Source organism: Acinonyx jubatus, chromosome D3 (genome assembly GCF_027475565.1).
Source record: "Acinonyx jubatus isolate Ajub_Pintada_27869175 chromosome D3, VMU_Ajub_asm_v1.0, whole genome shotgun sequence".
In the NCBI taxonomy this organism is placed as follows: domain Eukaryota; kingdom Metazoa; phylum Chordata; class Mammalia; order Carnivora; family Felidae; genus Acinonyx; species Acinonyx jubatus.
Window position 1 is genome coordinate 31,504,060 of NC_069392.1, and position 27,637 is coordinate 31,531,696.

The following is a 27,637-nucleotide window of genomic DNA, read 5'->3' on the forward strand; positions in this document are numbered from 1 at the left end:
CTCGCTCCTCCTCGGAAGGTGCTGGAAAGACTGGGCTGGACGAGCCAGCGAGATGTGAGCAGTTTGTGGGGCCCTCTCCTTCCTCCTGGAGCATCTGCACAGCCCCAGCCCCAACCCGCGGAGGGCAGGGCTTTCGGCAGAGACCTCCTTATATAGGAAACGCTCTACTGAGGAGGCTTCTAGGGACTGCACAGGCACTGCCTCTCAGCCTTCTCTGTGGAACTCTCTCTACAGCAGCAGCGTCCTATTCTAGAAGGCGACAGAAACGGCAGGGGGAAGGGGGGCTAAAATGGCTATATTGTCACAATGCTAGAGGCAGAGGCTGTGTTTTGAGGAATGCTGTGTGGCTCTTTTGCCTCATGGGGCCAGGGAAAGCCTCTCTCAGCAGGCAGCTTGGACCGGTGAGCGCCCAGGACGGAGCAAAGCTGACCTCTGGGACTGCAGCAGGGGCTGTGGCTTGCGTGTGAAGGGAGGGAAGGCCGAGCCCCCCCCCCCGCCCCCCAGAAGGCCTGGGCAGTGGGTAGGAGGCCCACGGATGGTGTGGGGCCCTCTCCGCTGCAGTGACTTTTCACTGTGCCTGAACGGTCAGCCAGGAGAGGAGAGAGGTCTCCGTGCTAACATTTCCTAAAAGGAAATTCACAAATCTGAGTAGGAGTACATTTGTCTCCTGGAGTCTTAGGAGACAAATCGTGCTGTCCCTTATTCTAGTGGAAGCTCCCCCGTTTCCTTCGGGGCGGGGGGCACACTGTCCTCACCCCATCTGTGTGGCTGGGACTGATCCTTCCCTGTCTGCAGAACCAGGTCCGTGGCCCTGTGTGGCACACCCTCTCCCCAGGATGCAACCCCAGGACTTCCTGCTGTGGGGCTGGCATCTCACTTACATATGAGGAGGGGCAGCCTGGAGATGATACCAACCCAGAGGAAAGCAAGACCAAGAGATGGAAAGACAGGGGAGCCTGAGGTTGCTCAGTCGGTTAAGTGTCCCGACCGGCCTCAGGTCATGATCTCACAGTTCATGGGTTCCAGCCCCACATTGGGCTCTGTGCGTCAGCTCCCAAGCCTGAAGCCTGCTTTGGATTCTCTCTCTCTCTCTCTCTGCCCCTCCCCCACTCAATGCTCTGTGTCTTTCTCTCTCAAAAATTAAAATAAAAAAAAAAAAAGACAGATGGAAAGACGGATCTCTGGCTACCTTACTTGGGGGCCTGCACTCCCCAGCACCTGCAGCTAAAGCCACCCAGTGGCCTGGGTCATTATCCTGCCACTCACAACCGTGGGTCCCAACTGACAACCTGGGTGACATTAGGAACTGAAGACGTGGTCCGCTAGTGCGGTTTTTAAGCAGTTTTGTGGGGGCCGTTTTGTTTTTTGGTTTTTGTTTCTTTAAAAGGCTATAAGCACTGGCTGAAGCCCTCCAGAACTTTAGGTTCTGAAGCTTCTGGGTCCCTCTGGGCTCATTCAAGACCCACAGTAGAACACCCCCGCCCCCCCCGCCCCCCCCCCCCCCCCGGAGTAACATCTCCTTAGCTTACTGGCATCGAGTACTAACAGGGACTTAAACATGACAGGGCATCCTGGCTGACTTCTGCTTACATGCAGGAGTGCTGTTTGTTGGGAACGTGGAAGAGACACAAGGAAGAATTACCCGTATTAAAAGTAGCTCTTGCGATCAATCGGTTTATTGCAGGAGGTGAGGAGCTGAGAGGCCTAACACAGGTTTGTGCGGCTCCGGGGCCACCACACTAGCCTGCCCTTTGGTCCTTCCTGTCCCCCAGGCCCCTACGAATCTCCTCCCCTCAGGGCGTCCCCTCCTGCAGCCCCCATTTCGTGTGCCTCCACCCCTCCACCTTCCCCTGCGTGCCACCCCGCAGTACAAGTGACCGGCCTTGTGCAAGTGCCCGTGGTTTAGAACAGAAGCATCTTCAAAATTCATCATCTGAGAGCGAATACTTGGGTCAAGAGCCGGCTGGGTCCCCTGCAGCGTGCATCCTTAGCCACTTGTGAACCCGCGTCTGGAGTGTGACCGGGGAGGGCTCTGCTCGTCCATGTCACCCAGCACTTGGAGCATGTACGTGCCGATGTAGATGAGCAACTGTCCGGTCACCTGGGCGGCGTGGGACAGGACCCGCAGCAGGCTCCTGCGACAAAGGGGACGGGGCACAGGTCAGGCTTGGAGCTCTGGGCCAGCGAGGGGCAGACAGTGCGGGCATCCTTCACCTCCCACCAAACATCCGCTCAGAGCAGGCACCGCTCACTGAAGGAGCCACCCCCCAGCCCGCCAGGGCCTGCTACAGTGCACATGCTGATGCAGGAGGCCGAAGACCACCTTCCTTGTAGCCGCTTCCAAACGTGGCCTGTTGTTCAGGAACTAGGAAGCCCTGAGTAGGCTGACGGTGCTCTTGAGAGCACACAGTGAGTCCTGTCCTCTGGCAGCTTGCTCACTCTGGCCACCGTGGGTGTTGGGGCTTGTTACTAAAATCAGGCAAGTCAGGTGTGAAAGGAGAAGCTGAAGGAGACTGATCCTGTGACCCAGTTTGCTTAGGGTGGCCGGGACATCCCATCTTGGCCCTGTTGTGGCCTCTACGCCTCAGGGCTGAGGCTGGCATTCCTGTTATTTCAGACTAAAAAAGTGGCTTTGACTCAAATTCTTACTCTCTACCGAGTCCAGAGTTAAAGGATTCCGTTCCAGTTTTAAAGACCTGTCATGTCACAAGGCCTGGGGGTCAGCTGTGCTGGTCGGGAGAGCCCCCTGGCCCTGGGATCCCACAACAGGACCCTGGTGTGAGGCCTTTGATGTGGGGACTTTGGTGACTTCTGTGGCTGCTTGTGGTGCCATCAGATGTCAGATGGTTAGAATTAGTGACAAGAAGGCCGAATTTGCCTCTTAAAGATTTTGTTGAGGTGGGATTTTAGGTGAGGTTTACTTTCTTCATTATACTTTTCCAAGTTGTTAGAACTCTCCTGTCTCATTTTAGAAAACCAATCAATCAAGCTATTTTCTCCCATCTCAGCTAAAAGAGGAAGCTCCCCCGGGGGGTCAGGTGTTGAGATTTCAACACGGGCACAGTGACAATTGTCTATGAGTTGGCCATTAATGGTTCTGAGAGGGAAATGGAAGCCATTGAGAAGCCACTGCCTGAGCTCCCTCTGTGCCAGGGCCTGGGGCCCCATCAGAGGAGGCCAATCTCATTTCCAAAGCATGTCCTTCCAAAGCTGCTGTCAGCCGCTGCAACCTTTTTAGACCTTCTGTCTCTCCCCCCTCCATCCACCCCTCCACAGGAAATGGTTATTTAGAGGATCAATACGAATTTACTAGAGGACAGAAGAAGTAGGTGTGTTTAGAGCCTATGCAATCAAAGCACTTAGGAGCAACCTTCTCTTTTAAAAGATGATGAAACCAAGTCTCAGAGACATTAAGCAACCTGTTGAAGGTCACACAGCTGGCTGCTCAGAGGCAAAGCTGGGTGGGACCATGGATGTCCCTCTCAGTCCAGGCCTCAGGGCAGGTGTCCAGCCTGGTTACAACCACAGAGTATTCCTGGTGAACATACAGAATTTGTTCAGAAAGGTGCGGGTATGGATTGGGGATCTGTCTTGTACAGGCTCCCGCATCTGCCAGACTGGCCTCAGCCTGTGGGGCGACAGTGCCCTTGCCACGGCATGTGGGTATGTGGAAAAGGCACAGGCCCATGCCACCTTGCTGCTAGGTTCAAGTTAGCAGTAATACAGAAGATACCAAAAAGCATTCCTCCGGGGTTCGTGGCTACTCTGTGCAAACCGGGTCAGAATCGCCATGGCTCCGTTTTAGCTGCCATTGCTTAGAATAAAGGTTTTAAAGCGCACAGCCCTAGTTTTTAAAAGAAATTTGGTTCCTTTTCATATTTATTATTTAGTTTTGATTCCATTTAGTATTTAATGGTCCCTGAAGAAAAAAATGTATATACACCTTGGCTCAAGACTCTCTGTTTTCTGACGTAAGTCTGGGTGTAAGAGGAAAAGTACCGTATGACATCGTGAATTCGTGAACGCCAGCAGCTACCAGGCAGGTCAGCACCCCCGGGGGGCTGGGCTTGGCAGTGCAAAGCAGCAGGCTAGGAATGGCCCAGGTGCGGTTTCCAGAACCCAGTTGACCCCCATGTCTGTTACCTCAGCAGGGCTTTGACTCCCGTGCACCGGATGTCGTAGGACACCGAATACATCTCATACATGGTGGCCTTCACGTTGAGGCAGCCAATGACATCCTTGGGATTCAGCTTGTACAAGTCGAAGGTGACTCTTGCTATTCCCGATTTCTTTGGCTGCTGGCGGGCTGGGACGTGGTTACCACCCTAGAACCATGGAGGGAGGAAGAGACTTAAGGAGCATCTCCGGCTCTGACGTGCAAATTGTGTAATTCTGGGTTTTTGCTAGTTTTGACTCTGTTGGCTTAAAATCTGCTAGTGACTGAGCTGCTAATTACCTAAGGCATGTTTTCAGCCCATCAATGTGCTCATACTGCTATCACGTCCAAACCCATTAGAAAGTATCCTTCCCTAAGCTACTTTCAGTTCAGTGACGTGGGATGAGTGCGGTGTGGCTCCGGGGCTGGACTGTAGGGGTTCAGTAGATGGTTGTGTTTGGTGGACACGGGCAGTCTCAGGACTGTAGCACCGTTGGCTTAAAGAGGAGCAGGGAGCACTATTTCCACTTTACAAGAGGCTGCCGGGAAGAAAGTTTCAGAATCAAGTGGCTGAAGAAAGGGGCAGGGTGAGAACTTCCCAGGGCTTCCTGTGTTTTCTAGTCACCACCCTGGATGGAAACAGACCTCCTGGGGACATGGGTTACAATCGCCCCTCTAGGTCCTCCTGAAACATCAGTAGAGCCTTTAGGTCAGGGGAGAAAGCCAGAGACCTCTGTCAATCCCCAGGTTTATAAAGAGCACGGTAGCGTCCTCCCCATAGAAAGCTTTGCAGAGAGCAAGAAGAGAAAGAAGCCATGCCAAGGTACAAATGCCAGCCCAGGGGCGACTCTCCCTGCAGGCTTGCTTCACACACCAATCTTGTAGTATTCAAATTTACACAATCAGTACAGTTACTACGTCTCTGGAACCTTTGGGATTGGGGGCAGTTGAGGCTATAAATGTTAAATTCATCAATGCCAATAATCAACTATATGTGAAGTTAAAACATAAATTCCCCTAAAAGTGTCCAAATGCTTCTTGGTGGAGCCACCCTTCTCTCCTCCCGCACACACAGGAGATATTGACGGTAAAATCCATTGTTTAACACACAAGAGTTTCTGCTGCCCCTTTAGGGGGTGCTTTCCAGCAGTTAGGAAACATCATTTTTAAATATTAAGATTACAGGGGCGCCTGGGTGGCTCAGTCGGTTGGGCATCCAACTCTTGATTTCAGCTCAGGTCATGATCCCAGGGCCGTGGGATCGAGCCCCTGCATCAGGCTCTGCATTGAGTGTGGAACCTGCTTAAGATTCTCTCTCTCCGTTTGCCCCTCCTCTGCTCATGCACTGGCTCTCTCTCAGATAAAAAATAATAATAAAAGTAAAAATTAAGATTACAGAATAAAAAGGGGGAATTTTACCTGTAATCCTCCCACTGTTCTTTCTCACCGCCTTGTACTCCTTTCTGACATATGGAAGCTTTTATCTTATTCCCCCTAAATGTCTTCCTTAAGTCTGGTCTTAACTCAAAACCCAGCCCTCACAAAGCTAATCTGCTGGTGACCTGGATTTCTCTAACTCGCTGGCTCAAGAAGAAGAAATGATTGCCCCCCTGCCTCACCCTGAAAGGGCTCCAGGGTGCTGCTTCCTCACAGGCCTCAGAGGCACTCAGACTGAAGATGCAGGGGGTCCTCTGGTGACTAGTTCTTGGCTGGATGTTCTCATCCGAGTCAAACAAAATTGGCCTCAAACTTAGTGGTTTGAAATAACAGAGACTTAGACCCTTACGTTCTGGAGGTTGGCAGTTCACAACGAGCCGCCAAGTATGGTTCCTTCCGGAGGCTGCCGGGAACACATGGCCCCCTCACCTTCTCCAGCTTCTGGAGGAGCCCTCATTCCTCAGCTTCTCACCTCTCCCCTCCTCTTTCTCTGCTTCTGGCCTTCACTCTGACCCTCCTCTCCCTCTGTGAAGACCCCAGGATGATACTGGTCCCTGGGTTATCTGGGACCGTCTCCCTGGCACAAGATCCTTAACTTAATCATACCTGCGAGGTCCATTTGCTAAGTAACACCTCCCTGGACTCCAGGGATCAGGATGTGGACCTCTTTGGGGGCTATTATACTGCCCAAAACATATCTCTCAAACAAAAAGTAGTCCAGCTCAAGATTGTCTTTTAAAAGATTTGTCTAATGGAGCCTGGGTGGCTCGGTTGGTTGAGCAACTTGACTCTCGATTTCAGCTCAGGTCACGATCTCACGGTCATGAGATTGAGCCCTGCATCAGGCTCCTCACTGAACACAGATCTTACTTAAGATTCAATCTCTTTCCTTCTGCCCTTCCCCCACTCTTGCGTGCTGTCTCTCAAAAAAAAAAAAAGCTAAAATTAAAGTAAATAAATAAATAAATAATTGATTTGTCTAATTCGCCGCACGCTCTTCTAATCTACTGGCATGATCTCCTCACCTGCTTCAGAGATACTATGTTTTAAATTTTATGTTTTTTATAATTGGTCTGTAGTCTTTTTTCCAGTTGGAAAAATGATGAAATATTTGATACGGATATTAGTACACATACTGATCTGTATGTATCATGGGTAGATGATGGGTATACTCACCACTCCAGATAAAATGTTGGCAACCTGTTATCACCCATAAGCCTCTCCCCAGTTATATTCTTCCACCTCCCCTCAAGAGGAGACCATCTAAGTTGTGAATCACTCCCTTTTATTTTTAGCACACATGAGTCTCAAACATCATATTGCTAATTTTGTACATTTTCGGATTATCTATAATTGGTTAAATGTGGAGATTCCCAAAATGTACGTTGGAGACACCTGAGGTCCAGAGACCCTTTCAGGGGGCTGAGAGATCAAAACTATTTTCATAATAAACACCAAGGTGAAATTTGCCTTTTTTGTTCTCTTTCTCTCATGAGTGGAGGAATTTTCTACTACCCAGCTGAGAAACCTGCATCACTCAATGAAATCAACATTTTCTAAAGAACCGATGCATGAGGTTATAAAATCATCCCTGGGAAAACGATCCAGCCAAAGCACAAGATAAACCAATGATTCGAATGAAACAGGAAACTTCACTGGTATGCCCTCAGATTCCACACTGCCGCAGCCTTTAGGAAAAGACCACTTAATGGATTTTGGTGTCATATCAAAGAAGAATATCCTCAATGATCTGAAAAGACCATTAAAATGCTCTCCCTTTTCTAACTACATATCTGTGGGAGGTCCCATTTTCTTCCCAAAACAATGTATTACAACAGATTGAATATAGAAGCAGATATGAAAATGTAGCCATCTTCTATTTGGTTAGGCATTAAAAAGATTTGCAAAAATGTAAAAAGATGTCACTTATTAAATATGTTTGTTTTGGAAAATAGTTATTTTTTTATAAAAATATATAATCTAAGTTAATCAGTACTGGGTTATTATTTTTAGTAATTTAATTTTCAACATTACATTTAATTTAATTTTAAAATTAAAATTAATTTTAATTTAAAATACGTATTTACAATTTTCTCAGCTTTAATTTCAAATATAAGTAATATCTATATAGCTTATAGTTTCTTAAAAATTTTTTTAAAATGTTTATTTAGTTTTAAGAGAGAGAGAGAGGGAGAGAGAGAGGGAGAGGGAAACAGTGTGAGTGGGGGAGGGACAGAGAAAGAGGGACACACAGAATCTGAAGCAGGCTCCAGGCTCTGAGTTGTCAGCACAGAGCCCGATGTGGGGCTCAGACTCACGAGCCATGAGATCATGACCTGAGCCAAAGTCAGACTTAACCAACTGAGCCACCCAGGCACCCCTATAGCTTATAGTTTCTTAACTTTGGCACTTTGGCATTTGGGGCCAGATAACTCTTTGTCACAGGGGCCGTCCTGTGCCTTGTAGAATAGTTCATAGTATCCTGATCTCCACCCACTAGATGCCACCAGTACCCCTTTCATCCCAGTTGTAGCAACCAAAAATGTCTTCAGACAAGGGGTAAGATCGCTCCCAGCTGAGAACCTCTAATTGATGGATATCTATAGACTCCACTGAAATCCACATAAACAAAAGCTATTTGGGGTCCTCACTAACTTTTAGGAGTGTAAAGGGGTCCTGAGGTCAAAAAGTTTGAAGATTACTTGCTTAATGGGTTATCCTGTGATGTTTTCACTCAACAGAGTTGATGAGATTTATTCATATAGGTCCCTGTAGCTGTACTTCATGCATTTTCACAGCCGAAGCATATTCCATTCAATGGATAGTCACCTGTGTATTTATTTGCATGTATTTATGTAGAAGCACATGGCTGGGTGTCTATGTGCTGACTGTACGTCTAGGAGAGGGCTTGTCAGGTCATAGGTGGTGCTTCAATTCTATGGGATAAAGGTAAACTGTTTTAAACAGCTGCTGGTGAGAGTGTAAGAGAGTTCATTGCTCCACATCTTAAAAAATGGAAAACCCTAATAATACCAAATTTAATCGTGTAAAAGAGTATCTTATTGTGGTTTTAACTTACGTTTTCCTAATCACCAGTGAGGTTGAAAATTTTTTACTATGTTTTACTGTCCATTCTTCAGATACCAGTTCATGTTTTTTTGCCCATTTTCCATTAGAGTGTCCATTGTTTCCATAATTGATTTCTGTGAGTTCCCCAAATTTATCAAATACTAATCTTTTGTTGGGTTATGTTGAAAACACCTTCTGCTCACTTGTGGCTTATTATTTTACATACTTTATTGTATCGTTTGATGAACAAAACTCTTAATGGAGTTGTAATTGTCATTTAAAAAATGGTTTATGGAGGGGTGCCTGGCTGGCTCAGTCAGCATGTGACCCTTGATCTCAGGGTCTTGAGTTCAAGCCCCATGTTGGGTGCGGAGCCTACTAAAAAGAAAAAAACAACAACAGCTAAAAAATGGTTTATGTACAGCCTTGTTTAAAACAACAGCAACAACAAAAACATTACACCCTAAGGATGTCAAACATATATTAGACCTTCTCAGTCATGTCTCCAGCTTCCTTTGTGTTTTCTACCTCTACCTTCTTGTGCTACATGATGGGAACCTTCTTGAGACAGATCTTCCAGGTTTTTTCTTATTATCTTCAGTGATGCCTGTCTCTGTTTAATTGTTGTGTTTTTCGCTTCCAGAAATTCTATTTGGTTCTTTCAAGTCTACCTTGTCCTTTGGATTACCTTTCGTCCCTTCTTAGTTTTGATTACTCTTTGAACATTTTAAATACACTTATTTTATACTCTGTATCCAATGATTCCAACATCTGAGGTCTTTGGAGGCCTGACTTTATTATTTCTGCTTACTCTCACTTATAGTGCTTTAAGTCCTTACGTTTTGTGATTTGATTCATTCTGAACCTATTTCTCCTGCTGGTTATGTGGGGGCATGGTCAACCCTGGGTCACTGGGGCTGGAGGGAGGGACCAGGTGAGCAAAACTCAATGAATAAACTCCTTCCACTGATGCCTCCCTTCCTGGGGCTCTGGAAACTAAAAGTTCTCTTGGGTATTTTTGGAATCAGCAGTCCCTAAAACCTCATGAGGGCAGCTGGTGGCCACAGATTCTTGGGAGAGACCTTTAAGATTCTTCTGCTTTATGTGGGCATCTAAAATCTGGCCCCTTACCTTGTGTCAGCCCAAGACTTTGTCTCCTGTCCTGCCAGCACCTGTCAAAACTGCAGCCCAAAGTCACTGAAGTCAGTGGATGGCCATGAGTGAGGTGCTCAGGGGTAAGACATCACTTCTCTAGATTCTGGCTCCCATAAAAGTTTTGGCCTCTGAAGATTTTCCTTTCTGGAAGGTCAGTTAGGCATATAAAATACGTGTTAAAATTTTGCTTTACTTTTTTAGGTGTTTTATAGTGGGAAGGTTTTCCAAGATATGTATATAATCTGTAGTTTTCCTGGACATAGAAGTCTTTATTCCATCTCTTTACCTTTCTTCTTTTTTGGTTTGTTTTTTATTTTATTTTATTTTATTTATTTTTAATGTTTATTTATTTAATTTTTGAGAGAGAGTGCAAGCAGGGAGGGAGAGAGAGAGAACCCCAAAGCAGGGTCCACACTGGCAGCGCAGAGCCCAATGTGGGGCTCAATCCCACAAACAAAGAGATCATGACCTGAGCTGCATGCTCTGCTGACTGAGCCAGCCAGGCACCCCTCTGTTTACCTTTCTAAATCACTGTACATTCATACACACACACACACACACACACACACACACACACACACACACACGTACCTAATTTCACTGGCTGTGTTAGCTTGCTGGCCTCCTGAGGACAGAGACAGTGAATGGTCACCAGGTCAATCTGTGTGCTTTAAAAGGACCCATAGCTACTTACTGGCCTAAACCTGTTTCCCAGAACTGCTTGCTTTAAATCCTATAGCCCAGGTTCACTAAGATGCTAAGTTCCCTAGGAACACATTTAAGAATCCTGTTGAGGGTAGCAGATCCAATTATTAGGTGAATATGAAGTTCATATTCAGAAAGAGGACAAGTCAACACCAAAGTAGGGAATGCACTTTTGTGGGTAAAAAAGTCTGCCCGGTAGCCGTTTGGACAAGTGTTTTTGCTTACCGGTGTCCACCTCTGCCCTTTCTCCAAGATCATGAAATGTGTGTTGTCTCCTAAGGTCTGAAAGAACTCTTCCGTATCCACCACGGTTCCGTCTTCCTCCAGCACCAAAGTGACCAGTCCGCTGGTGATAACTAAGGCATCCAGGGTCTAGATTGACAACACATCAGAGACATGGAATAAAGGAAGAGATTCCATTTTGACCACTCAAAGCCATTGACTAAGTTATAGATTCAGAAGTGATCTGATTTTGCTAAAACTTTAATGATAAAGATCTACCTTCATTGGCATCTCGGACTCAGTCTTGGCTTGGAAAAAGAAAAGATTTTTAATGGACCAATCTTCTTCAGAGATCTCAAGGACATGAGATTAATGAAGACACCGAATCAAATTTAGAGTTTCTATAATTACTCACTTATTTTGCCAAATAAAATGAAGAATGCAACAGAATCATATTTAAAGAGCCTTAGGCTCACATCACGCATCTGACCCTCTCTTGCTTCAGGGTCTGCATGTTGGATGTTCATTTCTTCTTTCCATAGGTGTCTCTGTCTGGGTTATGCTTCCATAACCTGACTCCACAGACTCCAGAGAGTCTGTGATTCTTCCTTATTTGGTGATCTAGGACACTGTTTTAGATTAAGGACTATTTTTCTCCGGGCTTTATAACCAAAAACAGATTTCCAAAGGTTGCTGCTTCCCTGTATTCTCCCTTGTCAAAGAAGAAAGGCTGTATTATCAATTGATGACTGTTTTTAAGGCTTTTGTGTCTGTAGCTAAATCTTTTATGGTACAGAGATGTAATAATGTTCCCTTTCATTCTTTTCTTCTCTCTCCCCTCAGACTCTCCAAGGCCATGACAGTGGCATTTCTGTCTCTGCCCTGGCTTAGTATCTAAGCCCATAGCCCTGCATGCGGTCAGGGGCCCTCCTGTGAGGGATGGGAAAGCCCCGGGGTTCCTGGCACCTTGCTAAGAAGCTCCTTCAGACTGTTGGCCATCATCCCTCGCCGGCTGCTTCTGTCATGGTTGGAGACCCGGAAAGGGCGAGCTGAGTGCATGAGGGGGGTTAGCAGGACTTTCTTGGTCTGTGATCCCATAAATGTCAGGGGCCTGGAAATGGAGGAGAAAAGTAAAAAATATCTTTGACATTATCTTCAAAAAAGGAATCTTCAAAGAGAGGTTTGAAGTATACAAATTAAAACAGTTTTCATATTTGCATCTGAAAGAAAGAAAATCAGTAGTTGGGGATCATTGAAAATCCTGATATCCAAGAAACAAATAACACAAACAATTAAAAACCACAGCCATCATTATGCCTATTTTACTAGAACATTCAAAGTCCTTGTAGTAAATATGTGAGAAAGAAGTGGTAAGAGCATCAAACTCAAAAAAGAAATAAGAATTCGATTTTGCAAACATGAGTTTTATAGCTGAAAAGTCTTTTTTTTTTTTTGCCTAACGTTTATTTTTGAGAGAGAGCGACAGAGCACAAGCAGGGGAGGGGCAGAGAGAGAGGGAGACACAGAATCGGAAGCAAGCTCCAGGCTCTGAGCTGTCAGCACAGAGCCTGACTTGGGGCTCAAACTCACAAACTGTGAGATCATGACCTGAGCTGAAGTCGGACGTTTAACCGACTGAGCCACTCAGGCACCCCTATTGCTGAAAAGTCTTAAGAGGTTATGAATTAGCCAAGTAGAGTTAAAGAATTAGGTACACACACAAAAGTTACATATTGTAAAACTAAGCCAGGAATCGAAAATCCATATAGTGGTCACTAGAGCAATAAACTAACATTTAGAAATTAACTTAGAAAAGATGAGGAACAACAGAACACTATAATAATTGTTGTTGGAATAATGAGAAGGAAAGGAACTTTGGGCCATATGTCACATGACACTTTGGAGTAAATTCCACATTTAACAAAGAATTAATTCAAAGTTTCACTATTAAAAAAACTAACACAGGGGCTCTTGGGTGGCTCAGTTGGTTGAGCATCCAACTTCGGCTCAGGTCATGATCTCACAGTTCATGAGTTAGAGCCCTGCGTCAGGCTCCGTGCTGACAGCTCAGAGCCTGGAGCCTGCTTCCGATTCTGTGTCTCCCTCTCTCTCTGCCCCTCCCTCATTTGCGCTCTGTCTCTGTCAAAAATAAACATAATAAAATTATTAAAAAATAAAGTAAACTGACACAGAGAGGGAAAATAACGAACAAAACCAAATCAAGACAATTTTCTGAGGGAGAAAACCTCCAACCTTTGGTTGTCAAATTATACATACATACATATTATATATACATATATGTATATGTATATGTACACGCATATATACATATATGTATATTATATGTACATATATAATATACATGTATATAATATGTATGTAAATATTATACATTTATGTATATATATAAAATGGGGGATAAATGAGAAGCTTACTGCTTTAGTAGTTATTTAACACTTTTTTAAGATTTCATTTTTTTAATTATTTTTTAAATGTTTATTTATTTTTGAAAAAGAGTGTGAGCGGGGGAGGGACAGAGAGAAAGGAAGACAGAATCTGGAGCAGCCTCCAAGCTCTGAGCAAGCTGTCAGCACAGAGCCTGACACAGGGCTCGAACCCCACCAACTGCGAGATCATGACCTGAGCCGAAGGCGGACACGTAACTGACTGAGCCACCCAGGCGCCCCATGGAGCATATGAGGCTTTTGATGGCAAAGAAATGCAAAACCACCTTTGACACACCAGTGCATGCTTTCAAACACACATGCAAGAAGTGATTTAAAAGTAACTCCATAAGGGGCAACAGATGTGCCTTGCTGGTGGCACTAGGAGCTGGTTCAGTCTCTTTGGAGAACAGTCTAGAAATGCATAGTTTTCACCCAGGACGGTGGGCTTTTTAAATTTAGGGGTATACCCACAAAGAAATTATTGGAAAGAATATCAACGTAAGTTATCAATAGTTCACGTGGCTCTCGCTTCATGTCAGGTGCTGTGAGAAGTGACACATGACCTCACTTAATCTCCCCCAGGCCCCGAGGGATGAGAGCCTACAGCTGCACTGGCCTCACACCTAAACAGTATCCTACCTACTGCAGGCACTCAAGTCGTTGTTGATGATCTGGACAAATACTTGTAGAGTGAGATTCAGAAGAATGAAACGAAGGGCCTTATTTTTAGGACAATCTTACAGAAGATACAAAGTGAGGACATCACTGATTTCTGACACATAAAATGGACCGTCTAGATTAACCCCATGAAGGCTAAAATTGTAGGGGCTTTTATACTATCACCTAGGATTTAGCACTTTATTTTATACATATCCAAACACATATACCTACACACATACAGTCACACACATCCACACATACATATTGCCATTTATTTATCTAAGCTTTATTTTCCCAACTAGATTGGAATTTCCTTCAGGGAAAAAGCTTCTTTGTTGTATCTCCCATAATGCCTAGATTAGTGCTAGGCAAATAGGTTTTCAATAGTATGTGGTCTAACTTGAAGTTCTACAAATGGACATAAGTGAAAATTCAATGATCTAGCAAGTAATTTTCTATATGAGAAACTGATAGTGTAGTAATGAACCGGCTCTCAAAAACCATCAGGTTAAGTTCATGCTCATAGCATGACCAGCCAGTTTCAGTGAGTATCTACATATTATCCTTGGCCAAAATAAAAAAAAAAAGGGGGGGGGCATTCTAGGAATCAGACCCAGATTGTTAGCACAGGTTTGGTCTGAAGTGTATTCAGCTAGCATCATATTAGTGCTTTCTAACTGCTTGCATCCAAGCACTTGCTATGGCCAGCTTATGCTAACTTTTTATACATACTAACTAATTATCATCACAACTTTACAAGGAAAGTATTACCCCATTTCCCAGATGGGAAAAACCGAGGCTCAGAGTGGTTTCTCAAGGTCACTCAATTAACAAGGAAACGAAGTAGGACATAATTATCTCTGGACTTCTAACCTCAAGCAATAAACATCACTTAATCATCAGTCTGGGGCTGCTCTGGTTGAAAGGACCACAGTGGTCTCGGTGAACACCGACAGCTCCTTTCCCTTCTAGGCCGCCAGAGTCACTGCGTTATTTGTTCCTAGTGAGGCAACGGCAAGGGGATTGTGGCAGGTCACTGGCCTCTGATGCAGGCTCCCCATTAGATTGATCAGAGAGCCACCAGATGAATCCAAGCCTTGAACTGACACAGCGGTGGGGCTGGCACACAGCCTCTGAACTTTTGCCCTGATTACAAGGAGTTACACCAGGTTCCTCGGTTACACAACCTGACGGACAAGATGCCCACGTTCTGCTGAGCTGGTGCTACAGAGCCCCCTGCTCCCAGTCCTGTCTCTGGTGATCTGGTAGATGGGGCAATGAGGATTTTACCTAAGATGCTTTACACTGAGAATTGGCTTTGTTGGCAACCTAATCATGGCACCTGAAACTTAAACTCGACGGTGAAGTCCGTATGAGGAGGAGAGAGAGACTAGTTCTATTCTATGCCAGACCCGTGCATACCTTGACAAGACAGGCACGTCAGATGAATAAAAGTGAGGCTCAGGAAGTTAAGAAATGAATAAGGTCAGAGTTAGCAAGAGCTAGAACAGGGGTTTGAACCCAGCTCCCACTTTTGCGCCACGGTGCCTGCCCTACAAGGTGAAAAGCTTCCTATGATGCAGAGGAACCCTGGACCCTCACCAGCATGAGCCTCTCTTCCCCCTGCAAAGCAAGAACTCCTTGCCATTGTCCTCGAGCCCTTCTAGAATCTGTACTCACTGAGGCCAGGGTCTGTCTGTACATTTTTTACTTCCCCACAGCACCTAGCCTGCCATTGGCACGCGATCCATTCACTGAGTAAAAGACAGGCTAGGACAAAAATCTGAGAAATGGGAGAACAAAGTTCATGTGCTGGAATCTTAGGTCCAGGTGCTAGAGGCCAATGACACACCTTGTGGGCATGAACAGCTTTGACCTAGTTAGTTGTGGTCCTGTACCTCCTCATTGGATGCGAACGATCACGCCTCAGTAAGCACCAGTGTTCCAGTTACGTACTACAGTTGATTATACAAAGTCCTTATTGTCTTTAACTTCTGGACTAGATAAGTGCTGGCAGTCATTTCTGGTCCTCTCCCTATGCTGCCCTCAGGACAGCCATCCTCAATAAAAAAAGATACGCACCATATTGTTCTTCTTACCCATTATGTTTCCTTAACTGGGCACTGGGTCATTGTTGGAGAAAAGGCTTACGGAGCACACCTAAAAAAAAAATCCTTGAAGACAAGAAAATTAAATCCTGCCATTCTAGGAAGAGGATGAGTGATCTGACGTGTCAAATTATACAAGATCCAGGCTATCTTATAGATAATATAAAAAGGAGTTAAATGAAATTTTATGTACATGAAACCTATTTAACAACTATTATAGGAGTATTTACTTTTTTTTAAATATTTATTTATTTTTGAGAGACAGAGCATGACAGGGGAGGGACAGAGAGAGAGGAGACACAGAATCTGAAGCAGGCTCCAGGGTCCGAGCTGGCAGCACAGAGCCTGACGCGGGGCTCGAACTCACAAACCGCGAGCTCATGACCTGAGCCGAGGTCAGACGCTTAACGACTGAGCCACCCAGGCGCCCCCAGGAATATTTACTTTGCTCCAGCTAAAGGAGCAGCAAAGCAACTAGCTAGCTAAATGAAGAAAGCAAGGTATTGATCCAACCCACTCCTGGTCCTCTTAATAGGATATTTTATGTCACTGGCTATTAGTGCAAGATCTAAAATGTCTTGCTCTTCTCCCCTCAATATTTTAATATATCAAAGTTGAGACAGGAGCTCGGAGAAGCCTTAGACAGCACACACTGGTCACCCTCCCATCCTGGGAAAGTGCAGACAACCATATAAGCAGGAAGGAAATAGCTCACTAAAAGGAAAAGAAAAACCAGGAAACAGGTTGTTCAAGGAAACAGATTGTTTCGGGGAAACCGAGACAAAAAGAGTAGTCAGGCTTCATAGAATATTCTTAAAAACTGTGAAGAGGCATATCTTCCAGAAGTGAGGGAAACAGAGAAGCCTTTGTATTTTTCCCCAAGTGAACTGAGAAGTCTCGACTTAGCAAAGTGTAGCAAATAAAGCAACAGGCCACAGACTGACGGCAGAGGTGAACTTCACTCCAGTAAAAGGAAGCTAGCCTCCATGAGTCATAAACAAGCATGTTTTTATGCCACTGTATGGACCGATGTTTATTCCAGAAGTGGAATAAGAAGGAAAAGGGCAGGCCTGGGAACAAAGCCTCCCCCAGAGAGAAATACTTTGGGGTCAGCAGCGATGAGGTGGCTCCGTGAGGCCCTATAAGGTACTGCCCCCGGGGAACATTCAGAGAGAAGGGCCCTTCATTTCCTTGTTAGGTAGAAAGGAGGAACCCACGTGAGAGAACGCGCACAAGCAGGTACGACAAGCCAACCACCCACTACTACCAAAGCCTAGGGACAAGGAGCACCTTAAGAAGGGAAGTGGTGATGTCAAATACAACAATGCAGAGAAACAGACGGGACTGAAAACAGACGGGACCCATCGGGCCTGGCTGGGTCTCAGTGAGCGGTCAGGACGGTGCAGGGTCTAACCCACTGGCAGAAGCTGGAGAAGCATCAGCCTCAGTGATGCCTCCTCCTTCCCCAGCAGTGCGGGAGCCACGTTACGGGCTACACACATTGGGATGTCTGCCCCACAGCGACGGCGGCTGGCTCACATCTGTGCCTTGACCAGCCTAGAGAAATGCTTGATGTAGTAAGAGTATTTTCAGTATATGACCATGAAGTCTTTGAACACTTGGAAATGTTATTAAAATAACAGTTTAGACCCAGGAAGGAATAAGCATCAGTAACCTGGGAGATTTACTTGTAGAAAATGCAGTTCCTCGCTTATAACAAAAAGACAGTGGTAAAATGTGTACTGAAATGCCAGCTATACAAAACCTAGAGTTCCTGGTTCAAGGAAAGGAAAGATGTACCAAATGGCAACAAAAAGAGCAATTTTGCACACAGTATAATACATTATCAGCTCTGTAACAACTTCAAGGTCGGCCTGAACGTTAGCATGGATAGACACAATGGCTGAGTGGCTTTGCCTATGACAACACACACTGGTATGGACATCCTTGACGTCTGGAGCTCTGCTGAGGGACCTCAGGCAGCTTTCGCCCTGACTAAGGCCTCGAGGGATCACAGACGATTAACAAACTAATGACTAGTTTAAGACTTTAGGATTGCTGACCTTAAAACACGATGTATATGTGGATGAAGTTTTTTCTTTGGCAAAATGCAATCCTCCACTAATAAAAGAGTTAAGGCCAGCTAGTTTAAATTAAGGAACACGGAGGAGGCAGAAGTCCAGCAAGACTGTAACTAACAAACATGGCCTTTACCCTGTCTGTGGCTCACGTGGGTCTTCAGCCTTGACGTGGTTCTAAGGAAGGGCAGGGAAGGACAGGGTTTTCCTTTCAACAAGTAATATGGATCCTTTTGCTTCCAGTTTCGTTTGGAAGCAGGTAGATTCTTGAAAGAACTGCACTGTGCGTCCCTGACAAATAGTCACTCACGTTTAGAGTTTGCCAAGCTCAGAAGGAGTGTGTCTTTGAGTAGACATTTCCTTACGTTTTGACTTGCCCACATTTCACAAGCAAGTCACTTTCACACACTTGACCCAGTGGAAACCTTACACAGATGCACTTTGGATTTCGGTATCCTGTTATAGGGATCAGGTGGAAGGGCAGGGTCAGCCGTAATTCTGAAGGCTCTGCCTCCTCCTTCTCCTCCAGGCAATACCAGCCAGGAATCAAGGGTGCCTTCTTAGCAGTCCTTAAATCAGCCTGCCACGTCCTCAGGGTTCACAGAAGTGGCTGAGTGGGTACATTTGCATATTTGAGGGGGAGAAGTGCAGAGGATTGATTCTAAACTAATAATTGTTACCCCCTGGGAGTGGGATTGTGGGGGGCGGGGGCGGGGGGAGAACAACGAGGAAACCCAGGGCTTACCTTCATGCTGACACGAGTCAGGGAAGATGCAGGAAACAAGTCTGTTTCCCACCTTCCCTGGTTCCTTACTACTTGACGTCGTTGTTTTTGTTTTTTAAAGTGAAAGCCCAGTGCTGTTCAGACAGACCGCCTTTACATTTTGGAAGCTTCCTTCCTTCCTTTCTACGTTTATTTATTTTTGAGACAGAGAGAGACAGAGCATGAACGGGGGTGGGTCAGAGAGAGAGGGAGACAGAATCTGAAACAGGCTCCAGGCTCTGAGCTGTCAGCACAGAGCCCGACGCGGGGCTCGAACTCACGGACCGCGAGATCATGACCTGAGCCAAAGTCGGACGCTTACCCGACTGAGCCACCCAGGCGTCCCTGGAAGCTCTTTAGCTCTTTTTCTAACCTTGAGGGTTGCGCACGGCAAGTTCAGCTCCATAGATCGCACTAGTTTGTAAAGTGATTCTCCCTCCCCACCTTGCCCCTTCAACCCACCCTGTCGCTCTGCTCTTTGGTACAGATGGGATCACCTCTGAAACCCGCATTGTAAAGAACTCAAAGGACTTCTCTATCCTTTTTGAAGTACTTTGAAGATCTTTAGAGAAGCACTATCCCTTCCATAAGTCTATACTTGAGAATTACTTCCATGCAATATTTGTAGGATTTTATCAGCAAGGACGGGTTTGGGTACGTCAAGATATGAGGATGAATGACAGCTTGGGGGGGGGGGGGCGGGAAGTGTTGCGGTGCCATCAACCCCCCAGCGGGTGGCGAGACCCGGGAAGGGAGCGAACACTAAGAAGCCTCGGAAGGCACCTGGTCCCTCCCTGGGCAGTGTCGGCGCTCTCAGACGCGGCGAGGAGGGGGAGCGCTTCCCCCCATACATCCGTTACAAGCCTGGGTGGGCTCATCAAGCAGGGGTCTGGGAGCGTTCAGAGCCCGAGGGGCGCTCTCTGCTCAGCCCACCCTCCCCTTGGAGCCCAGAGCCCGCGCTCGCCCTTAGGCCCATCCCAAAGCCGCCGAGCGTCCCCACCAGCAGCGCCCCAGCTCCCGTCGCGACCCCGAGGTCCCCGTGAAGCCCTGCGCCGGAGCACCGTGGAGGCGTTGCCCGCGTTTCCCAGGACCGGGCCCTCGGTTGCCCCGGCGGCTGCAGCAGCATCAACAAATTCAGCCACTCCCGCACTCACCACTGTCACCTGTTCCGTCGATGCCCGCGCACCTCGGGAGCGCCACACCTGGCACTTGCGGCCAGCTGGAGGAGGGGGAGGAGAAGCGCGGCCGGCTCGGACTCTGCACCCCCGCGCAGCCGCTGGGCGTGTGGGCTGGGACTGGGGCCTCGGGGCGCTCCGGGTTGCTGGGCGCAAGAGGTCCTGGGGGGTACCGGGCGCACGGGGGACGAGAGACGCAGGGAAATGAGGGACTCACTGGGGTGCCAGGCACAGGGGGATGCAGACCGTTCAGAGCGCAGGGGGGCGGGGGCTCAGGGGGATGGGTGGCGCAGGGCCGCGGGGCGCAGGCGTGGCCCAGAGCCTGGCTGGCGCTGCACTCGCCTGATGAGGGCTCCGGCGTAGTCCCGGGCGGTCTCCATCGCTAAGGTCCCCCTCCCAGGCTCGGCCTCCGCCGCCCGCGCCCTCCTCTTAAAGCGCCGCCACCAGCCCCGCCCCGGCCGGCCCGCCCCGCGCCGGGCGAGGACCTTGGCTAGGGGCTCACCTCTGCAGAAGGTCGTGGCTGCGCCTCCTGGGAGAGCGCCCGGGTCCGTGCCAGTTCCGGGCCCCTGGAGGGGAAGCGGTTCTCGCAGACCGCTGCGAGAGGACGGTCCCCACGACTCTCGAGACCCACCAGCTGCTCCGCGCGTCCCCTAAAGGTCGTTGTTAGTCTGTTCGCCTTGCACATTCTGAGAGGTGAGGCAGCCTGGGCGGCGTGGCTGTGGCTGTGAAAAGGCAGATGTGTTGCTTTCAAATCCATGGGGGCCACGGGCGGAGGGGCGGGGGTGGCGGTGGAATGAGGTGCAGGATGAGTTACTCCCAGGGCCGCACTGGGTTGGGCGCCCGGGCTGCAGCCCCCGACCGACGTCCCGCTCCAAGCTCAGCAAGCCGGCTGGCAAGGCGAGGAAGTGGCCGCAGACACCTGGACACAGCGCCCTTTAGATTCTCGGGAAGTGGGGCCGGGGGATTGGCTCCCTTCCTGTTAGGTGCTCCGCGGCTGTTCTGATGGGCATTTGGGGGCAGTAAGAAGGGTGTTTAGAATGCAGGAGTAAACGGACCGTTGGACTTGGTTAACAATCTTTTAGCTATAGGGAAGAGACTTTCTCAGAGTAAGGGAGGCAACAGAAAAACCAAGCCAGGGCTGAGGGAGATTTTGTCGGCCTCCTGCTTGCGCAGATAATCGTACCAGAAGATGCAAGTCGGCTTGTTTGGGACCTCAGAAGAGGGCAGGGGGGCGTGTCAGGAATTCCACGGAGCTCTACCTGCAAAATCAAAGAAGTCTCACGAGCAGGTTAAGGAGTGAAACAGTCCCTCAATTCCAGCCCCTTCAAAGGCGGAAACTTTCTGGGATATAGGGTTCCTAGTACATACTGTCCTGCACATGGTCAAGTGACTGGTTCCAGAAATTGTTAGTAACTGCTGACTGCCCTGTTGTGAGCGGTAGCCTGACCTGTGCCTCCCATCACCTGACTCGCCTTGGTTTTAACACATTGCCTAACACATGGCTCCTTCTGTCTGCATCCTTCAATTTAGCTCACAGAAACAAACACACATTTCTTCCCCTTTAGGGGCATGGGGATCAACATACCTCATTTGACTTGCCTGAAGGTGTGTTGAAGCCAAAAACAATTTCCTTCCAGAGTCCCGGACTCCACAGGGCCTTCTGGGAACTCTCCAGGCCCAGGCCACAGAGCTGTGTTTTCGGCTCAGTGCCACTGGGGCTGGACATGGTCTTAAGGCAGATCATTAGGGGCGCCTTGGTGGCTCAGTCGGTTAAGTGTCAGACTTTGGCTCAGGTCATGATCTCGCGGTCCTTGAGTTCGAGCCCCACGTTGGGCTCTGTGCTGACAGCTCAGAGCCTGGAGCCTGTTTCAGATTCTGCATCTCCCTCTCTCTCTGACCTTCCCCCGTTCATGCTCTGTCTCTCTCTGTCTCAAAAATAAATAAAAACGTTAAGAAAAAAAAAAAAAAAAAAAAAGACCGATCATTAGTGGCTCCTTCCACGGATACTCTGCTGTGGCCTGAATGTCTTTGTCCCACCCCCAAATTCATATATTGAAGTCCTAATACCCAATGTGATAGTATTAGAAGGTGAGACTTTGGGGGGGGTACTTCAGCTATGAGGGTGAAGCCCTCAGGAATGGGATTTGTGCCTTCTGAAAGAGGCTCCAGAGAGATCCCTAGGTCCTTCTGCAGGGGGAGGACACAGCAGGAACCAGGAGGAGAGCTTTTGCCAGAATGCAGCCAGGCGGGCACCCTGAGCTCAGACTTGCAGCGTCCAGAACTGTGAGCAATACATTTCTGTTGTTTATAAGCCATCCATTCTGTGGTATGTTGTTATAGTGGCCCACGTGGGATAAAACACACCCCTGGTCTGACAGATGAGAAAGGGGGTCCAGGCAAGTCAACTCAATTCACCTTTTTTTTTTTTTTTAAGAAAAATTAATTTATTTACTTTGAGAGACAGAAAGAGAGAGCTGGGGAGGGGCAGAGAGAGGGGGAGAGAGAATCCCAAGCAGGCTCCACACTGTCAGCGCAGAGCCCAACATGGGGCTTGGTCTCACAAACTGTGAGATAATGACCTGAGCCGAAACCAAGAGTCAGATGCTTAACTGACTGAGCCACCCAGGTGCCCCTCAATTCACCTTTTAGAAAGCTTTTTATTTTGAAAACTTTCGAATATAAGGACATATAGACAGAACGCTACATGAGCACCCCAGCGCCTGGATGCAGTCACTGGTAACGTTTTGATACATTTGCTTGTTATTTATCTGTATTATTATTGAACCCCTTCACATAACATTCTTCAGCTTGTGTCTCTGAAGAAGCAAGGACCTTCTCACACATACCACAGTGGCATTAGCACTCCTAACAAAATAAAAATCTCTTAAGAGCACCTAATACTCAGTCTATAGTCAAGCTCCTGACCATCCCAGTTGAATGACACCTTATATTTAAGGCACTTTGCCGTGCCCAAGATACAAGTGTATTAGACCTGTTCTGGAACAGTGAAGGTCAAGGTCACAGGAGATCTTGACACACCAATAACCAATCATATTTCTAGGGTCTAGAGAGGCATCTGGATCCAAAGGCACTTAGTGTGGACTTGTTAATATTTGATGAATGGATGAGGGACTATGTTAGCAGTAATGTGTGAATGCAAATTGCAAAGGGAATAAACGGATGAATTCTTCCTGAAGGGTGTCCAGAAAGGAACACTGGAGCTGAGGCTTGAAGGGTGACAGAGCAAGTGGGGCACGGGGGGCTATTGTGACTATTCTGCCTTACTTGGCATGTCTGGGCTTCTGGGTGGGTGGGTGGGGGGTTCTAGAAGAGAACGCTCAGGGCAGCCATGCCGGAGTGAATTTGCACATCTCCGAACGCACAGTGGCCGTCGCCCTGAGTGGAGAACCAGCAGAGGTGGCTGGGTGACCTGTTCAGACATAGATTTGAGAAGACCACTCTGGGGTGGCTCAGGAGCCAGACTGGGGCCAGGGGACATGTCAGTGATCCATGTGACATATGTCAGGGGTGAGACCACTGACATTGGCTCTGGGGGTGGGGGCAGGGGCTGCCAAGGAACATTTCACAGGACCTGATGATGAACAAAAAGGAAAGCAGCTGGAGAGACTCCGATATTTTTAGATTGGATGACTGGAGAGGCAGTGATGCCCTTACTGGGAGGAGAAACACAGGAGGGGGAGCAAGGTTGTGGCAGAGATTGAGATTATGCTATAGCCTTATAGGCCCACGGACCATACTGGGCAGAGATGTGGGGTGGACCCACGGCCTGTGGCCCACATTCAGATGGAACTCAGGGAGAGGTCCTGGCTGGCAGCCAAGACCGGCCGGCTACCATTGCTCCCAAGTGGGAACCTGAGCCATATGAGTGTGGGGGTGTGTAGAGAGGGAGAGGAGGGCAGAGGCATGTTGTGCTCATAAGCATGTGGCAGCCAAGCTCAGGAGCCGGCAGAGAAGAAAGTGAGTGACAGGTTGCAGGTGCCGGCTGGTGCCTTTCCAGCACATTTCCAGCCACCAGCTCTGACACAATTAAGCTCCTTTCTCATTCAACACCATTTAACGCATCTTTATTGAGCAACTGCTATGTTCCAGTGCAACTAAGATCAGAAATCCCATGTTTTGTGCTGACTTTAACCACTGTTTGTCGAGAGTCCCTATAGAGTCTGTGTGTAGTTCTCCTCAGGGCGACTTCCAGAGTCTGACCTCCCTGGTTCCCTGCAGCTGCCTATGGGGTTCCCTGCAGCCTGGTCTCGCTTCTTCTCCAAGGTGGGGCATCCCCCTTCCTCTCAGAGTCCTGGCCGAGGGCCTGTTCTGGCCAGCTTCCTAGCTTGGCCTTACCTCATTCCAACGTGACCACGGGCAGGTCACCTAACATCTCTCAGGCTGTAGATCCTCACCGGTAAAAAGGCGCAGGGCTCTCTCAATCCTCAGGCTGGGAGAGAATTGAGTCCTATAAGGGAAAGCCTGGCCCAGCCCAGTGCCTGGGCCAGAGTGCTCTATCAGTGTGGGTGACCAAGGCCACTGTGATGCAGGTGATGGACAGTTGGAGTTCAGCTCCCAGCCAAGGGTCAATACCTGATACAGAAGCTGCTTCTCATTTATCTGGACTATATTATGGAGAACATAGATGCTTAAAGCTCAGAGAAACTTGGGCAGGCATCTAACCCGATTTCTGTGTTTTTTTTTTTTTTTTTTTTTTAATAACAACGTGGATAAAACAATGAACACGGGGTCAGAACCCTGGCCTTGCAACCTTCAGATTCTGTGATTGTGGGCAAATTTTCTCGGCATTTCTTTTCTTGTTATGAGCTTCACTTTCTTTATTTCTAATAATCCCTGACCATCTGTATTCCTTACCAACTCTCAGTGGGTTGCAATGTGGATTAAATGAGATAAACTTTTGAAATACATTGTCAGCTGTCAATCACTAAAAAGTGTTAAGGTCTTATTATGGCATTGATAAGGAAATTGAGCCCTGGGAAAGGGCTAACTCTAAGACTATTGACCACATAAGCAGGGCATCTTCTGAAGAACTTTCAGGAAGGCAAAGAATTTCGTTCAGTTTGCTCCACTATTTCTCATAGCCAAAGTGCCCAGTGTTCTCTTATTTCCATGTTGCTTCCCAGTAAACTCACTGTTGGAAACACACACACACACACACACACACACACACACACCATATATTTATTTATGCTAAGGTGTAAATGATTGCTATCCCACTCAGCAAACATTTACTTAGCATCACACGAGTTATTCCCCGCCCCCACCCCCAACCCATTCTCTGCTTTTCTTTGCCCAGCCTTGGGCTCTGGGATGCTGGCCCTTGGGATTGCACTAGCAGCGCCTTGCCCTTTGGCTTTTAATTGGTTTCATTTATGGAAAGCACTGGTGGCCTTTTTCTAAAATTAAAAACAATTGTATTGCATAATAATATGCGTATGGTAAAGCGCACAGTTCTTTGTTTTACAACTCATAGAATTTGTATGTTTATAAGACGCTCAGATTAAGATGAAGAATATTTGCAACACGCCAGTAGGCTCCTCTTGCTCTCTCGTGGCAGTAACCCCCTCCTTGCCCCGCCCCAGCAATAACATTATTTTGGCTTCTATCACCACGGATTAGTTTTGCCTGCTTTTGAATTTGAGATAGATTGAATCCTACAGGATCTTCTCTTTTATACTTGGCTTTATGTGCTCTGGATCATGTCAGTGAAATTCATCCACATTGTTGTGCAAATTAGCAGTTTGCTCATTTTTTATTACAACCAAGTAGAATTGCATTGTGTATTCCAGTTTCTGCCATTGGAACTGGGCTTTCGAAATGAGTAAGAAGCTACCTTCCCTTTAGGAGCTCACCCTGAGGGCATGGACGTGTCCACAGACAATTACGACACAGGGTGCCATAGGAGGAAGGAGGAGAGCATCCATTTTTTTCCCTCAAGGAAAGCAGGGAAGATTGTAGAGAGGGGAGCGGAATCTTAACGGTATGGAGTTGTCTAGAAAAAAGCGAAGACCCATCCAAGGGGCATAAACAGCGTATCTAAAGACATGGGCACGTGAAGTGCATGGCCACTCTACATAAAGTGGGTCGTTTAGAAGGATGGAGGGCAGAGCAGAGGGACAGAGGGATGTGTGGGGAGGGGACACATTTGAACAGAGGGAAGACTTTGTAAATCTCAGGAACACAGTTCGGATGGAAAGATGTCCTCTCTCAGGAACAGGCAGGAAAGTGTGATTTGGGGCTTGTACGTGAGGTCTGCCCAGGGCGTCTGTATTTCCACCAGTGCAGGTCTCGGGTTCTAGTGCCTTTGAAGCCAAGTCACAAACACAGAGAACTCTGCCTTATTCATGAGCCGGCTAACAAAGATTCAAGGTGAATTTTCACAAAACCAGGGAGCATTTTTTGCACACTTTAACGAGACCAGGAATCACAATTAGGAAAGATCAGACAGTTACATTTTTAGTGAGGAGGGCAGGGCTATGGATGGGGCGTCAGCCAATTCACACTTGAAAGTCCCAGGGGCTGCTGAGCCCCCTCGTATGGAAGGGGTGTCCAGAAAGCCAGAGCTTGGTCCTTCTTCAGTTCTCGGGAACACTGTGGGGTGTGCCCCAACTCTGCCACTTGCTGGGAGTGAGACCCTGGACAAGCCGCCCAGCCCACCTGAGGCTTAGCTATGGTGACTCAGAACTGGCTGGGTGGGGATTCATCTGCCCTGCATGCCAGGTCTGAAGGCAGAGTCGTGGGTCTGAGTGAGGAGGCCTCAGTCTGGACAACTGTTTCTGCAGCTAGATTAAAAGTGCTTTACATTCTGGAATGGGCATTAAGGTTTTCATGATTTCTTGTGTAGCAGGAAAACCTCAGTGTTGAGTTACTGCCCGCCTGTGACATCATGTCATCCCAAGGCAGTGATTCTCAACCTTTTGGGGTTCAAGATCCCTTAAATAGCTGATGAAAGCTATAGACCTTTTCTCCAGAAAGTCTCACGTAATCAACCTGCTTTGTGGGGTTCCATGTGCCACAGGCTATGAGGCCTGCTCAGCTGGGACGAATGGCTTAGCCCTGCAGCCCCAGGCTGGCCCTCGGTGAGCAGGTTGTGAACAACCTGGGGTCACCGGCCCCCACTGCCTGCCGTCATGACACTCATGTTGGTTGTTCTCATTACTGGGTGTGGATGTTTCTTTTCCTTTCAAATATAGGAACAAAGGTGATGTTCTTTTCTGCTGATTTTGATTCAAATTTTTCTCTCTGAAGAAAGTGCCCAAAAAAGCCTGTGCTTTGGCTAATTCCAGGGTGAACAGTCCTTGCCTCTCCCAACTGGGCAGGAGGGCAGAGCAGAACTCTGCTTTTCGCAACAAGTTGTGCCAACATCAACAACGATGTGTCTATAGAAACCAGCACTAGACTCTTTTTTTTTTTGAAATTTTATTGGTGGGGGAGGGGGGGGAGGGGCAGAGGGACAGAGAATCTTAAGCAGGGCTTGATCCCATGACCCTGGGATCATGACCTGAGTCTAAATAGAGTTGGACGTTCAGTCGACTGAGCCACTCAGGTACCCCAGCACCAGACTTTTTCTACAAAGTGTCCTGGTCTTTACAAAGGTTTTAATGAGATCTTAAGTCTTTAAGTCATACGCAAATACCTTGT

At 47.6% G+C, this 27,637-nt stretch overlaps 1 protein-coding gene across 4 annotated transcripts; it reads right to left on the reverse strand.

Annotated features, from left to right (window-relative positions):
* Positions 1-1,647: 1,647 nt before the first annotated feature.
* CIDEA (cell death inducing DFFA like effector a) lies at positions 1,648-20,465 on the reverse strand. Of its 4 annotated transcripts, XM_027068449.2 has the most exons (6): positions 19,955-20,093; positions 15,951-16,011; positions 11,711-11,855; positions 10,748-10,894; positions 4,144-4,325; positions 1,648-2,135 (listed from the first exon to the last, which is right to left on the reverse strand). In XM_027068449.2, exons 3-6 carry the CDS (start codon positions 11,840-11,842, stop codon positions 1,988-1,990), a joined length of 609 nt encoding a protein of 202 aa, XP_026924250.1. In that variant the 5' UTR covers positions 11,843-11,855; positions 15,951-16,011; positions 19,955-20,093; the 3' UTR covers positions 1,648-1,987. The 4 variants fall into 4 exon arrangements, with proteins under 4 accessions (XP_026924250.1, XP_026924245.1, XP_026924252.1 ...); XM_027068444.2 differs by lacking the exons at positions 15,951-16,011; positions 19,955-20,093 and adding an exon at positions 20,318-20,465; XM_027068451.2 differs by lacking the exons at positions 15,951-16,011; positions 19,955-20,093 and adding an exon at positions 20,193-20,330.
* Between the last annotated feature and the right edge of the window lie 7,172 nt (positions 20,466-27,637).

Excerpts from the sequence above, each read along its gene's own strand:
- CIDEA (XM_027068444.2), bottom strand. The coding sequence starts at position 20,355 with ATGGAGACCGCCCGGGACTACGCCGGAGCCCTCATCAG. Across the intron at positions 4,326-10,747 it reads AAGGGCAGAGGTGGACACCG|GGTGGTAACCACGTCCCAGC; the intron begins GTAAGCAAAAAC and ends CCATGGTTCTAG. Across the intron at positions 2,136-4,143 it reads GGAGTCAAAGCCCTGCTGAG|GAGCCTGCTGCGGGTCCTGT; the intron begins GTAACAGACATG and ends CCTTTGTCGCAG.